General features: G+C 40.5%; 1 protein-coding gene and 1 long non-coding RNA gene across 2 annotated transcripts in view; one reads left to right on the top strand and one right to left on the bottom strand.

Annotated features, from left to right (window-relative positions):
• Nucleotides 1–15,827, bottom strand: part of TSHR (thyroid stimulating hormone receptor) — a 193,257-nt gene that overhangs the window by 32,546 nt on the left and 144,884 nt on the right. Inside the window, exon 11 of the mRNA XM_063698096.1 lies at nt 7,179–7,256. Within this exon, the coding sequence (XP_063554166.1) occupies nt 7,179–7,256 (78 nt within the window). The remainder of the gene's footprint in view (nt 1–7,178; nt 7,257–15,827) is intronic.
• LOC134757135 (uncharacterized) overlaps nt 6,956–15,827 on the top strand; it is a 99,341-nt gene continuing 90,469 nt past the window's right edge. The window contains exons 1-2 of the long non-coding RNA XR_010130806.1: nt 6,956–8,608; nt 9,130–15,151. This is a non-coding gene — a long non-coding RNA (uncharacterized lncRNA). The remainder of the gene's footprint in view (nt 8,609–9,129; nt 15,152–15,827) is intronic.

Below are 15,827 nucleotides of genomic sequence, written 5' to 3'. Positions count from 1 at the left end.
TCCTGCAGAGTGTTTTCCAACTTGGTTCCATTCTCCCCATCACTTTCAGGTACACCAATCAGACGTAGATTTGGTCTTTTCACATAGTCCCATATTTCTTGGAGTCTTTGCTCATTTCTTTTTATTCTTTTTTCTCTAAACTTCCCTTCTCGCTTCATTTCATTCATTTCATCTTCCATTGCTGATACCCTTTCTTCCAGTTGATCGCATCGGCTCCTGAGGCTTCTGCATTCTTCACGTAGTTCTCGAGCCTTGGTCTTCAGCTCCATCAGCTCCTTTAAGCACTTCTCTGTATTGGTTATTCTAGTTATACATTCTTCTAAATTTTTTTCAAGTTTTCAACTTCTTTGCCTTTGGTTTGAATGTCCTCCCGTAGCTCAGAGTAATTTGATAGTCTGAAGCCTTCTTCTCTCAGCTCGTCAAATTCATTCTCCGTCCAGCTTTGTTCCATTGCTGGTGAGGAACTGCGTTCCTTTGGAGGAGGAGAGGCACTCTGCTTTTTAGAGTTTCCAGTTTTTCTGTTCTGTTTTTCCCCCATCTTTGTGGTTTTATCTACTTTTGGTCTTTGATGATGGTGATGTACAGACGGGTTTTTGGTGTGGATGTCCTTTCTGTTTGTTAGTTTTCCTTCTAACAGACAGGACCCTCAGCTGCAGGTCTGTTGGAGTACCCTGCCGTGTGAGGTGTCAGTGTGCCCCCGCTGGGGGGTGCCTCCCAGTTAGGCTGTTCGGGGGTCAGGGGTCAGGGACCCACTTGAGGAGGCAGTCTGCCCGTTCTCAGATCTCCAGCTGCGTGCTGGGAGAACCACTGCTCTCTTCAAAGCTGTCAGACAGGTACATTTAAGTCTGCAGAGGTTACTGCTGTCTTTTAGTTTGTCTGTGCCCTGCCCCCAGAGGTGGAGCCTACAGAGGCAGGCAGGCCTCCTTGAGCTGTGGTGGGCTCCACCCAGTTCGAGCTTCCCTGCTGCTTTGTTTACCTAAGCAAGCCTGGGCAATGGTGGGCGCCCCTCCCCCAGCCTCGCTGCCGCCTTGCAGTTTGAGCTCAGACTGCTGTGCTAGCAATCAGCGAGACTCCGTGGGCGTAGGACCCTCCGAGCCAGGTGCGGGATATAATCTTGTGGTGTGCCATTTTTTAAGCCCATCGGAAAAGCGCAGTATTCGGGTGGGAGCGACCCGATTTTCCAGTTGCTGTCTGTCACCCCTTTCTTTGACTAGGAAAGGGAACTCCCTGACCCCTTGCGCTTCCGGAGTGAGGCAATGCCTCGCCCTGCTTCGGCTCGCGCACGGTGCACGCACCCACTGACCTGCGCCCACTGTCTGGCACTCCCTAGTGAGATGAACCTGGTACCTCAGATGGAAGTGCAGAAATCACCCGTCTTCTGCGTCGCTCACGCTGGGAGCTGTAGACCGGAGCTGTTCCTATTCGGCCATCTTGGCTCCTCCCCCCAGTGATTCTTTTTGTAGGTTTTTTTTTTTTTTTTTTTTCTTTTCCTTGGGCCTGTCAGCTTCCTCAGTACTCTCATCTCTTACTTGGAAGGTATACATTTTGCCAATATTCTATGAGTTGAGTGAGTGGATAAGAGGATTGTTATTCTTACATTTTAGAATGTAAATTTTCATATAATCCTGTTTTCAGAATAGTACCTGCCTTCTAACCCCAACTGTGCTTATTCTCCTTGAGTCTTGGTGATGACATTTTAACAGAAAGCAAATTCTAGTCTTTTTTCTGGGATGAGTAAGAAGTAGTGCTTGACTGTGCAGAATGAGACCGACCAGCTTCAGTGTCACCTATATTCTCATTTGCAGAACACTTAAGATTTAATTGATAAAATATTTCCTAGATTTTGTGATTTGAATTAGCTTGCATTTTATTGATTTCCCCCATGCAAGTACTTAGCGTGCAGCTCTCTGTTGGTTTTTGAAGACACTCATCATTTACTCACATGATCACCTTTCCTACTCTTTGTCATTAAAAATACATGCTTTTTAATGTATTTATATTTTCTCAGAAGTACTGTCATTTGAATGTTGTTTAAAAAAAGATCAGGGAAATCACATTGGTGGGGAGAGTTCAGAAGTCTCAATTCTATTCATTTTTTGAGATTTCTTCTATACCTGTATCCCCTCATCACCACCTACATGCCAAAGAGTCTCAAATATATCTCTAGCCCTGACCCCTATTGTGACTTTTGAACCCACATATATCACTGCCTGCCTGCATGCATCATGGGACCTCAAACTAACTTTCCCTATCTCAGGAAATAGTGATCTCATTCTCCTAACTGCTCAGTCAAAAATAATTACAGTTCTCCTTGATTCCTTCGTTTCTCTCATCATCTGCTATATCCGATCCATCAGCATGTCCTGTTGGCTTTACCTTAAAAAATATAGTCAGGATCAGATTATTTCTCATCATCTCTACTGCTGCTGTCTTAGTGCAAACTACTTTCATCTCATGCCTATATTATTTTGGCATATTCCTAAGTGGTCTTCTTGCTTCCATACTTGGTTCCCTACAGTTTATTTTCAACACAACAGCCGGCATGTTCCTGTGAAACTTTGAGTCAGACTGTGACACACCTATGCTCAAAATGCTCCTATGGCTTCCCCTCTATCTAAAGAGCAAATCAAAAGACCTGATGATGGCCTCTAAGACCATCTGCAAGTTGCTCCTCAACCCTATCATCTTTTTGATCACAGCTTTTACTTTCCCCCCCTGTTTACTTCACTCTGTTTGAGCGGCAATGGCCTCCTTGCAATTCCTCAAACGTGCCAGGTATATTCTCAGCTGGGGGTCTTTGCGCTTGTCTAAAATGCTCTTTCTTCAGATTGTCCCCAGGCTTGCCCCTTTGTTTCTTTCAGATATTTTCTGAATTGCCACCTTCTTGATGAGGCTTTTCACTCACTGTTCTTTAATGTAGTGACCCTCCCCTACTGGTAGTTCCCAGTGAAGAATCCCAAGCTTAGCCAGTTCTCATCAGTAAATGCTTATTGTACATTTTCAAAGGCTGGCTAGGGAGAGTTTAACCAGATTGATGGGATTGGATAGGAATGAGAGGGAGCAAGAAAAGAATTTCAGCTGGGTGAATGGCCAAATAAGAGCTAAGGTATGAGGCCCTAAACTTAGAAATCATTCACATTCTCATGATACTTGTGAGCAGATGATTTAACCAAAGGAGAAGATATAGAGGAAAAAGAGCCAGGACCCAGGATGGAACCCCATTTTGAGGAATGATGCAGTGAGCTAAGGAGAGAAATGGGGAAGGAGTGATCAGAGAGGTTAGAACAGATCGGAATAATGAAGTGTCAAAGTTCAGGAAGAAGTGAAAATAATCATAATAATGTCTAACATTATTGAGGATATATTTGGTTACTTTATTATCTTATTTAAACTTTATTAGCTTACTTTATCCTGTTTTGACAGATGAGAAAACTGAGACTTGGGTCTTACAGTTAGTAAGTGATGGGGCTGGGAGTCAACTCCAGGTAAAACTCCTCATCTTTGTCACTTTCCACAACCTGGAATGCCACCAAGAGGCAGGGAAAGCATTTTCAGGCAGTTGCACAAATCCTCTTAACTTGGTGGGAGAGTCTTGTAGAAAATCTTGCCATAAATATAAAAAACAACTTCGAGGCAGTACAAGCAGGTAGTTTAATTGACCACTTCCAAAGAAGTAGAAATGGACACATTCCCTTGAGGACAACAGACTAAAATATCTTTAAAATATGATTGCTCTTTAAGTGCTATAGTGTTTACAGAACAGTGCTTTAATTATTTATTGGGTACCATATTAATTTCACAAATATTTATTAAGCTCATACTGTGTTTCGGGCATTATAATATGAACCAGAATTGTGGAAATACAATTCTGCCCTCTAAGGAAGAATTAAAATGCCAGCAGGTGCTCATCAGAAAGACAAGATTATAGCAGGGTTTTCCAGACAGTAGGAAGAGTAAGAGTTTAGCATAACAGTGTAAGTAGGTTGGAGAATTAAGGGAGCTAAGAGGTTCGATATGGATGGACCATTGATCAGAGGCGTAAAGTAGTGTAAAAGACAAAGCTGAAGATTATGGCAATGCCTTGCAAGCCACACCAAGACCTCTATCCTGAGGGGAATGGGAGGCCAGTATTGGGTTTAAGATTCTATTTGCATGTGAACCCAAAGAGGTTTGGGGAGGGTGGATTTGAGAGGAACCAAGACTAAATAAAGGCAGGAGCCAGATTTGGAGACGCTAATCATCTAGACTACTGCTACTCAACGTATGGTGCCCATTGGCCAATAGCTTCTTACCATTCCAAGGATAAGAAGCGTATGCTGGATGTAAGCCAGCTACTTCAACTAAACACACTGTTGAGTTTGGATGACTTCATTTTCATGACAAGATTTTCTCCAAAAAAGAAGCTGTGCTTTGCTGTATATCCTGGACAGCCACTTACCTTGTAATGAACTCACTTTGAGTGGTTCTGGTCTACACTATTGGTCTTCAAATTCTTTCAATCTCACATATTAATAAGTAAAAAATATCTGAGTATGTACCACTAACATACGAACAGTCATGAACCCTATACATGTATTTTTGTAATACTATATAATATATACCATAAAACACTAAACATACATTTTAAAATAATGCAATGAAGATAAGTAATATATATTTTTTAAAGTTTCATAAAAGCAAAAGCAATGTTATCAAATATGCTTAATTAGTTTTGAAAATTATTTTTAACCCTTTTGGCTATGGCTGTTCAAAGTCTGCTTTTGGTTCAGTTTATTTTGATTTTGGTTTAAATGGCCGTCCTAGTTGAAAAAATTACCAAAGATGGGTGTTTCACCAAGAATAGAGCAGGCTTAACTGCATTTATTAAACTAAGATTCTCATTTTTCAATCTAATTCAGTAATTAAATGCATGTTTTTAATGAAATTTTATATTTTCTGATGTCAATCAGTTGTTTTTGCAAGGTGATCTGGAGGTGTTTCATTTTCACATTTTATACACATGGATTTTAAACCTGCTACAACTCTGTATTACTTTGCTAGAGCTATGGTAACAAAATACCACAGATTGGCTGGTTTAAACAACAGAAATGTATTTTCTTACAGTTCTGGAGGCTGCAAGTCCAAGATCAAAGTGTCAGCAAGTTTGGCTTCTCCTGAGGCCTCTCTCCCTGGCTTGCAGATGGCCACCTTCTTGCTGTGGCCTCACGTGGCCTTTCCTCTGTGAGTGCCCATCCCTGGTGTCTCTCTGTGTATCCCAATCTCCTTGTCTTATGAGGCCACCTGTCAGATTGGATCAGGGCTCACCTAACAGCCTCATTTTAATTTAATTACCTCTTTACAGACCCTATCTTCAAATACAGTCACATACTAAGATGCTAGAGGTTAAGGCTTCAGCATTTGAATTTAGGAAGACAGATACAATTTAGTTCATGACAAACTTAATTTGAAAGATTTAAAAACAAGTTAAAATTCTATTTCTGATTTGAACCAAACAGAATTTTTATGGCATTGACAATTTTTTATCAGGAAAATCGCATAATATGTGAATATTTCCAAATATCTGTTTCTAAAGCCTTTCTCTAAAGCATATATTTCTTTGAAAAAGCAATGACTTTTCTTATTACTTGGCGAAATAGTACCTTAATCTTGAAGAAGCAGATATAAGAGTGTTATTGAAAAATATCTTCCACGTTAAAAATTACTGACAGGGACTTTATCACAGAAAAGGTTAATACATTTTTTCCCCACTTGTCTTCTTGTAAAAAGAAAAATGCATAATAATTTTAAGTACTTTGCCATGAATTAGCAGTGAACCCCCACGTGGCACAGCAGATTTTCAAGATCACTCTGACCTCTTATTTGGATGGAGCGTATGTGTTAAGAGAACAGGACCTTAAACGCACTGGGTGCATTCAATCTGAAAGTGAAATAACATTGTTAAAGGTGAAAGAGTGAAGGTATCCAGTGCTCAGGACTGTGGATCACTCACCCTTCTCTAGGAGGCATCCACCCCTGCCTGACACCTGAGGGACAGTGGCTATCTATAAATAAAAGATTAATAAAACTTAATTTGTTCTTATTTAAAAATAAGTATAATTAGAACCTCTAATATTTCCTCTCGCCCCTAACAGATTATCTTGTGTATCTCTAGGGTGCTGTGTTCCACTTTGTTTTTTTGTTTTGTTTTGTTTTTGTTTTTGTTGTTTTTTGAGACAGACTCTCGCTCTGTCGTCCAGGCTGGAGTGCAGTGGCACGATCTGGGCTCACTGCAAGCTCCTCCTCCTGGGTTCATGCCATTCTCCTGCCTCGGCCTCCCAAGTAGCTGGGACTACAGGCACCCGCCACTACGCCCAGCTAATTTTTTGTATTTTTAGTGGAGACAGGGTTTCACCATGTTAGCCAGGATGGTCTCGATCTCCTGACCTCGTGATCCGCCCGCCTCGGCCTCCCAAAGTGCTGGGATTACAGGCGTGAGACACTGCGCCCGGCCTGTGATCCACTTTGGCAAGGACTAGAGTGGATGCTCAATGACGAGATTCTAAACTGAGGCAAAACCAAGGGAATGAGGAAGGTGGCAATGATACAGAGGCTTCAGGGAAGCAGAATCAATAGAACCTGATCACTGATTGGATGTGGGGGTGTAAATCAAAGGAAATGCACAAATAGGTATGTTTTCATGCTGTTTAAAAAATGTTTTTATTCCATCTTTCCCCATGATTGTAAGTTCTTCCACAGATGAGTCGAACTATCATTTATATTCTTCCTTCTTTGTGCCAGGCATTGTGCAATGTACATTCAGGTACATTTTTTTCTGCAAAGACTAGAGTGCCTTCCATCTAGTTGTGGACCTTGCATTTCAAAATTTTTCAAACAGCAGCTGCTCCATGAACAGAGCCTCTGTGAGCATGTACACCAAGGTGGCTGCCTTAGCAGGCATCATGATGGCATACTGGAGCTTGGGGCCTTCTGAGTCTCAAAGGACAAGGACTTTCTTCCAAGAGGTAGCCTATACAGCCAGGAAAAGAGGGACTTGCAGAAGCCTTTACTCGAGACAGCAACATTTTCTACCCTTGAACATAAGATTCTCCCCTTAATGTCTCCATTTATTCCAAAAAAGTAAAAAAAAAAAAAAAAAAAAAAAAAAAAGACTAAAATATTCTTTTGTATGTCTTACTCACAGAAAGCTTGGTCCACTGTATACTCCTCCAAATGCATCTTTGTCAATAACTGTCAGGTATTTATTCTTGTTTAGGTAACTAGAGGGAGAGAGAGAAAGAGAGAGAGAGAGAGAGAGAGAATGAATTAGGTGATTTTAAGAAATCACATCAAATTAGTACAAATATCAGAATAAAATGTGACCATAGTATTGACTGATTTCAAGAATTTAGAAGATACTTTATCTTCTTCTGGCTTGAGCACTTAAAACATTCTAGGTTTCAATTGTATAAAGTTTTACACATTAATTATGGCAGAAGTTTTTGAAAATGAGCATGTTTATGATCTAGTTTGCGTACTTAAATTTCTTAAAAGTTGTTTTAATTCCCTATTTTTCAGGCCAGTGGCAACTGTATTTTTTAATTCTCTTTAATGCCAATCCTCTGTGATACCAAATTTTGTTTGTTAATATTAATTTATATTCCAATTTAACTTTGAAGACTAGGCTTAAATTAGGAATGGTATGAAGATGGTGAGGGTGGTGAATGATGCTGAGGACTGTCAGAGATTCAGATGTTTTATTTGGGTAAAGTTGTCAGATTTAGCAAATAAAAATACAAGATGCCAGTTAAATTTGAGTTTCAGATAAACAATGAATAATTTTTTAGTAAAAATACTCCCCATGCAATTTAAAAAATATTTATATTAAAAGTCGTCTGTTGTTGATCTGAAATTCAAATTGTGTTGGGTGGCCTGTATTTGATCTGACAACCCAATAGTGTGTGTGTGAGGAGTGTTTAGCCAGATGAGATTACAGAGTAATCTCATCAACCTTCCATGGAAGAGGTTTGGTGGGCATATTGGCCATTCCATTTTAAAAACACACTGGGCATTAGAGGGTAAAATGTTTTTGGAGCAATTTAAGTTACAAAGTGATTTTGAAATAAAATTCCCTCCAAATGGATAAAAGCTTCCAAGGATTTTGAAACTGGCTGTTTCCCCATAACTTTATTACACAATAAAATTATCTAAAAAGAAGCATAGCACATATATATATCCTTGTTACAAATGCTCCCAATTTACACATTTAGAATAACTCACAATATAACCTGGTCCACTTAAACATTAGTGAGTGGCCACCTGTTGATGCAAAAGAATATAGCAGAGACCCTCAGAAGGTCTGCTTAGATATGGCTAATGCTTCCATTATTCTACTTACGGGGTTTGCTCTTCATGGTGGAACATTTTTAAGGGTAATGGTTAATAATAATATTAAGCCTTCAGTCAGAAGGATTTCTTCTCCAGAGCCCTCACAGAGAAACTTCTCTCCTGGTTAACTGGACCCAGGCATGAGTCTTCGTTGGAACCGTGGGAGGAAGAAGAGTTTTACCAATCACCAGTGCTGAAGAAGTATCTCCTTTCTGGGCAGGATGAGGGAATCACTAAATGACGAGTAAGTGCTGAGACTCCACAAAATGACATGTCATAAATTGGTATATATTTTTGGGTCTTTCAATTTTCTTCTTCTTCTTCTTTTTTTTTTTTTTGAGATGGAGTCTCACTCTGTCGCCCAGTATGGAATGCAGTGGCACGATCTCTGCTCATTGCAACCTCCTGGGTTCAAGCGATTCTCCTGCCTCAGCCTCCTGAGTAACTGGGACTACAGGCGATCGCCATCATGCCCGGCTAATTTTTGTATTTTTAGTAGAGACAGGGTTTCACCATGTTGGCCAGGCTGGTTTCGAGCTCCTGACCTCAACTGATCTGCCCAACTCGGCCTCCCAAAGTGCTGGGATTACAGGCATGAGCCACCGTGCCGGCCCAATTTTCTTCTTAAATAGAGATTGAGAACTAGCTAATCTAAAGTAGCCATTACCATTTTGCCTCCATACACTCTCTATTTCTTTCACAGCTTTATCACAATCCATAATTATTACCTTATTTACTTGTTTACTTTATTGTTTGTCTCCCCAGCCAGAATGAAAGTTCTATGTCTACCTAGTGCCAAGTTCACCATCTCTGTAACTATTTGTTGGATGAATGTGTGAATGAGTAGAAAATAAATCAACATACTTTTTCATCAAGACAGTAAAGTGCGCAGTGTTAAACTCTTAGGGTGACACAGACGATTGCTTTAAAGAAAAAATCATGAAGAGTGAAAAAATAGAAGACTTGGCTTATGGTGTGGTGGCATTTGACCAACTGTTCTTGTTGAGGTAGTGATTTTTGAGGCATCTGGTTTACAAACACCTCAAGGGTATAGCCCAAACTTGGCCTCTTCTGGTAGTGGCTGAACACCCAGTATTCAGGGCATTGTTAAGTGTGACACAGGGAGAGTCAATAAATCTCAAATGCATTCAGAGACCTGGCTAAGATGCTAAAGCAGCCAATCTGTGCCTTCCCAGTGGCTTCAATCACAATCCCCACTTGATAATTGTTGGACTCTCCTTTAACCCACTATGTCCATGGAATTCCTTTGGTCAGTGACACCCAGAGTGGGCAAAATCCACCTTGAAAAAAAAAACAACTGCAGAGAAGATATTGAACAGCATGATTTTGTAAAAAGACAACTAAGTTCAGTACAAGGGCTGCACTGGCTTGCATCTCTTTTTGTATTCTCTGGACAATGCAGCTTGCAGATCACATTCTGTTCCCAGGCTGTTGAAAATCAAGTAAGTGCCGGTGAACTCATCTCAGTTTTTCCTCTTCATCTCTAACTGCTGCAAGTGAAATTCAGCTTGTTCTTTCTAATCATTAGAAATTATTGTAAAACTAAATTATTGCTTGTCCAATTCTGCAGTGTTTTCATCTGATATTTAATATACTCCTGAGGATAAGGAGCCTGGTTGATAAGCATTGCAGTTTACCAGAAACTCTGCAGAAGACTTCAGACTGGAAAAGCCAGCCAGAGTCCAGAAGGGGAGGAGGAGGATGCAGAGGAGCCCTGGCCAAGCTGAACGGAGATGAACTGACACTTCAGGAGACTGTGTTCTCTAAAACCAGCACGGCTGTTGGGGTACTTTACCTCTTAGAGTTAATTAGATGCTTAAAAGTGAAACCATCACTCTGCCTTCAGCAGATCTGAGGGCTGCCTCATTTAGCTTTTCAACCTTGCGTCAGCTTGCTGCTCTTGCCTTCCATCTGAAGTCAAGACAGTGGGGAGGGAAAATACATATACAGAAGCCTTGATATCCAGGAAAGTGCTTCCATCAACCTCATTTATCACATGACATTTCCTGGGATTATCAGTCTAGTTAAACTGATTCCTTGACCATGACTTACCTTGATTGTTCTGAAATCCACATTTGTAACCAGCTTGGATAAATCAGTCACAAATCTTGGTAGGCTATCTGATTAACCTACTCTAGAAAATGATTATTTTAGAGGGGAGTGATAAAAACTATCCCTTGCAAGGAGAAGATGAACATAAAGTAGCTTAAAAGAGACTCAAAAGGCTTGTAGTAAGAGACGAAAGGAAATACTTTTTGAAAGTCAGGGTTTCTAAATATCTATGCTGGAAAGGGCTTATGAGAAAAGAACTGGTGTTTCCTTTAAAAATAAGATAGACATGGCTACATCTCTATGTGTTCAACAGCTTTTCACCACTTGGGGTCTTATTCCTCTTTGAGAACCTGTTGGAAGAAATGAAGTTCTTCTGAGAAAAGAGATGTCAGATTTCCATACATGGAGTTAAGAAGCCCTGCCCTGATTTAAGATTGTGAATAGTTCACAGTTAGGGAAGACCAATGCAGTCAGGAAAATGAAGGTGGTGAGGAATGAGCTGAGGAAAATATTCAATTGACAAACTCAGTATTATGGGTACTATATGTGTGTTTATGTACGCCCTTTTCTGTTGGACTCACTCGTGGCACATAGCGGCCATTCAGTAAAGACTTGCTGGAGGAAGGAATGAAAGCCTGATTGTTGGGTGACTCCTAGAAAGAGGCACCCTCTATACCAGGTTTAGAAAGACGTGATCTATGCCAGAGAGAGGAGTGTGATGTCGTGGCAGGAGAATTTGCTATTGCTGCTGAACTTGGCGCTCTGGGGAGTTTTAGGATACATTTCAGCTCCAAGATGGAATTTCAGCCTGTGCCTCCACAGTCCCTTTATGGGGAACTTGGGCTGGGCCCTCATTATGTTGTGAGACTCTCATGGGAACACTTCTGTGGGGAACCATATTTTCCTCCCACAGCGTTGCTAATTCAGAGAATTAAAGGGACCCCCTGCCTACCTCTCATGTTAGTTTAAAGAGAAGCTGGATTGCTCTATGGAAATCCTTTTGTAGCAGAAATCAGGACAGCTGTTTGTAAATAGTAACCCGTGAGAAAATACTCAAGCTTTCAATAGGCAGAGGGAAAAGTCAGCCTTAGAGTATATCCTACAAGCTGTTCAAATACTTACCCCATGATAAATAATAGCCTCCTTAATCCTATAATATTCTCTATCATTGTCTTTTCCCAGTGTGCCAAGATGTGGTGTTTTACTTCGAATCGGCTAATGCATGATGCTAATTAGCACATTAATTGTGTTGACTCTGTTCATAATAATTAGTGTATTGGTGGGCTCTTAGCATATCAAAATGGTATTTTTATTCCTGCCTAAATGTTTACTGTCAGATAGTAGCTAGTTACTAGAGTTTGACAATAGGAAATGTGATACAGAGAATCAGACGTTCTGTGAGAAGCAACATATCCCCACGCAGATTGCGTGGAAAGAGGATGGAAAAGAGATTCCAAACAATGAATGTGTGGCTTAACTTGTGACCAAGTACAGTTCAACTTCTGTTGAGCAAGGGATGCTTGTATTATTATTAATTTCACCTCTGAGTGATGACAACGTTCTTGGCGCCATAGGAAGTCATAGGACAATGTGCTTTTACACATCTGCCATCATTTTCATGAAATCCTAACTAATTACTTGACTGCTGCTGAGGCATCAGCACTTGCACTCGATGTGGAATTTGTCCAGCTTGGCTGTAATTGTATTATTCAGTTACATTTTAAAAAATGAGTGTAAATGAGGTCGATCTGCTAATTTCAGTAAATTGTCATGAAGTGGAATGATAGGGGATGATTCCTCTTTTGGATGACACATTGTTTAAATGAGAACCTAATGATACCTGGACAAACTTCTGGAGAAATTACCAAATTGCTAACATGCCATGTGAAATCCTTGAACACTATTAAGATAATTACAGGAGATTGATGTGTTTGCCTTAGTTTAAAATCTTAATTAGCATTGAGACCAAAAGCAACATCCCTATGTTAAAAACACAATGTGAATACTATTTTATTATTACCATGGAACCTTGACCTTTCTTTCCTTCACCTACAGCTCAATCCTTGTCTTCCTCCAGTCCCAGGACTCCTTATCACAACCATCATTTTGATTTTACACTGGATTTACATGATACCTTTTACTGAAGTGCTTAAATCTAGGAAAGAATAAATTTCTATTGACTAGGAATCAGAAACTTAGGGTAGAATGATGGAGCATTGTTTTATAACAGGAGCAGTTTCCAGCTTGGATTCAAAATACTGATTAAAAAATTTTGTTTTCTATTATGATTGTATCTGTACTTTCTAACGCCAAATATTTTAATCCAGATACTTTTTATCTTGATCCCACGCTTGCCCTTTAACCTTTACCAGAAATTCAGAGAAACAGAGTACACATTTCGCCACACAATGGTCATCCTCACTGAATACTTTTATCCAGAGGTCTACAAACTATGACCCTCCAGTCAAATCCTACCTTGCCCTTGTTTTTGTAAATAAAGTTTTATTGGAACATAACCATGCTCATTTGTTTATATATTGTCTATGGCTGCTTTCACACTACAAAGGCAGACTTAAGTAGTGCAACTAAGACCATATGTCCCATAAGGCCCCAAATATTTGCTATCTGGGCTCTTCCCAGAAAAAGTTTGCTGACCCCTGATCTAGACTTTTAGAAACCAAGACACAGAAGATTCTTAACAAAGAAATAGTTTCCACATTTGTTAAACTCTTCCAAATAACTTTAATACTTAACATAAAAATGTCAAGAAAGTATTGTGAAATAGTACACTGATTTCTTTCCTATGTTTCAAGGGATAGTTAGACAGTAAGTCATGGCACCAGTGAATTGAAAATCCATTGTCACTGACAGAATATCTCTGCCGTCAGCTAAGCCTCCCACAGAATCCATGATATGGTCTGAGGAGAAAGCTGGTGTGAAGGTACAGAGAGTCTCTATATATACAGCAGATCCAGCAGAAAGCTGGTGTGAAGGTACAGAGAGTCTCTCTATATACAGCAGATCCTCTAATAATATTGTTTCATTCACTATTGTTTAGTTTTTTTTTTTTTTTTCCTGAGATGGAGTCTCTCTCGGTTGCCCAGGCTGGAGTGCAGTGGTGCGATCTCGGCTCACTGCAAGCTCCGCCTCCCCGGTTCACACCATTCTCCTGCCTCAGCCTCCCGAGTAGCTGGGACTACAGTCGCCCGCCACCACGTCCAGCTAATTTTTTTGTATTTTTAGTAGAGACGGGTTTCACTGTGTTAGCCAGGATGGTCTCGATCTCCTGACTTTGTAATCCACCTGCCTCAGCCTCCCAAAGTGCTGGGATTACAGACATGAGCCACCGCACCCGGCCTGCTTAGTTTTAATGAGAATAAAATCCTTTCCAGGCCAGGGCTACTGTTTATGTGAAGTGTGCACACACTCCCCATGTCTGTGTGGGTTTTCTCCAGGTATTCCAATTTCCTCCCACACCCCAAAGATGTGCATATCAGGTTCCTTGGTGTGTCTAGATGGTGCCAGTTCAAGTGAGTGTGGCGGTGTGTGTGATTGTGTCCCATGTTGGGGTGACGTCCTGTTCAGGGTTGGCTCCCACCTTGTGCCCTGAGCTGCTGGAATAGGCTGTGGCCACCTGTGACCTTGAACTGGAATAATTGGGCAAATAATTCTCTTGTTTTTATTAACCTACCTTAAATGTATGTATAGCTCATATTTGTTTCCATATTTAACATTAGAAGCATTTTGGTCCTTATGTAAAAGTTTGGTTGTTTTTGTGACCAGAAATATGCTATAGAAACTCAACTCCTATTTATATCAACTAGCCTATGGTAAAGTTGGTTTCATTATACATTGTTTGTACTTAAAGTTGTAGTTTTCAAGACCCTATCTGGGATGCTAAGTGAGGACTTCGTGTACTTCTTCCATAGGGTTAATTTCAGAAGGCCATCTGATCATTTGAAATCTTTACTAGTTCTTAGAATCTCCACAGCTATCTCTTGAATAAACCTTCTTAAATTTACCTGCTTCCCAAGCAGATGGTATATCGAAAGATTCTTCTTAAGTAGTGTAATATTGTGAAATATGTATTTGGTCTTATCTGTTTCCTGGCACACAGCTCCTAAAACTCTTGGAATTTCCAGAGTGACAAGTGTCTTTTGTATGCTGATGAGATGACTGGTGACTGTCAATCCCTAGATAGCTTCAGGATGAGGGCTGGTCACCAGAAAGATCAATAAATAATTAGAGGGTTGGACTTTCAGCTCCACCTTCTCACCTTCAGGTAGGAGACAGGGGCTGAAAAGATTGAGATGATCACCAATGGCCAGTGATGTAATAAATCATGCCTATGTGATGAAACCTCCATACAAAGCCAGAGAGGAGAGGCTTTGGATGAGCTTCCAGGTAGCTGGAAGGTGGTCAAGGCACATGTGGAGCTGATGGGAGGGTGTGTGCCCAGAGAGGGCATGGAAGCTCTGCACTCCTTCCTACCTCTCACCCTATGCATCTTTTCCACACAGCTGCTCCTTTGTAATATCCTTTAAAGTGTTTCGCTGAGTTCTGTGAGCTGCTTTAGCAAATTAACTGAACTGAGGAGGGGACTGTGGGAACCCAGAAGCATAGGACACAACCTGGGAGCTGTGACTGGCATCTGAAGTACCAGGCAGTCTTGTGGGACTGAGCCCTTAACCTGTGGATCTGATGCTATCTCCAGGTAGAGTATCAGAACTGAGTTAAATTGTAGGACATCCAGCTGGTGTGCATTGGAGAATTGATTACTTGCTGTGTGGGGGAAACACCTCCAAACACTTGGTGTCAAAACTGTTGTATTGAGTGTGTGATGGTAGAAAAACAACCTTGATTTTTTTCCTACCTATCAGAGGCGGTATTCCCCTCAAAAGTCTGTAGAACACCAGACCAGAGATGCTCCTGTAACTGAGAACTGCTTGAGAAGCTCTGCAAACTAAGGTCCCCTCTTTGATATGAATAATTCAGATGATTTTATTAGAAGATCTGAAAAGTCCACTTATATATCTTGTTTAACTTTATAAGATCATAAATTTCTTTTAAAAAGTAATACCCATTAATTTACTATGGAAAGAGAGTTGAAGAAATATAGTTTAAAGGAACATAGCTCCCCCTCTCCCATCCCTTCTCTTATCACAAAGGCTGAGGAGAAGCTCAAAGAGAAATTATTGTTCACTTGTTCGTTTTTCCATCCTTTCAATAGAAAATGTCTCTAAACTCCTTTGATACTCTGTGGCTAATTTTATGGCTGGTCATAAGATAATAAGCTGCTAGACCTACACTGAGATCCACTTAGCACACTAACACTTCCTGATTGAAGAAGACCTCTTTTGAAAATCTCTTGAAGTCTTTGCAGAGTTCTC

Source organism: Gorilla gorilla, chromosome 15 (genome assembly GCF_029281585.2).
Source record: "Gorilla gorilla gorilla isolate KB3781 chromosome 15, NHGRI_mGorGor1-v2.1_pri, whole genome shotgun sequence".
Classification (NCBI taxonomy): Eukaryota; Metazoa; Chordata; class Mammalia; order Primates; family Hominidae; genus Gorilla; species Gorilla gorilla.
The sequence above is the reverse complement of the archived record's forward strand: the minus strand, read 5'-3'. Positions and strand labels throughout refer to the sequence as shown.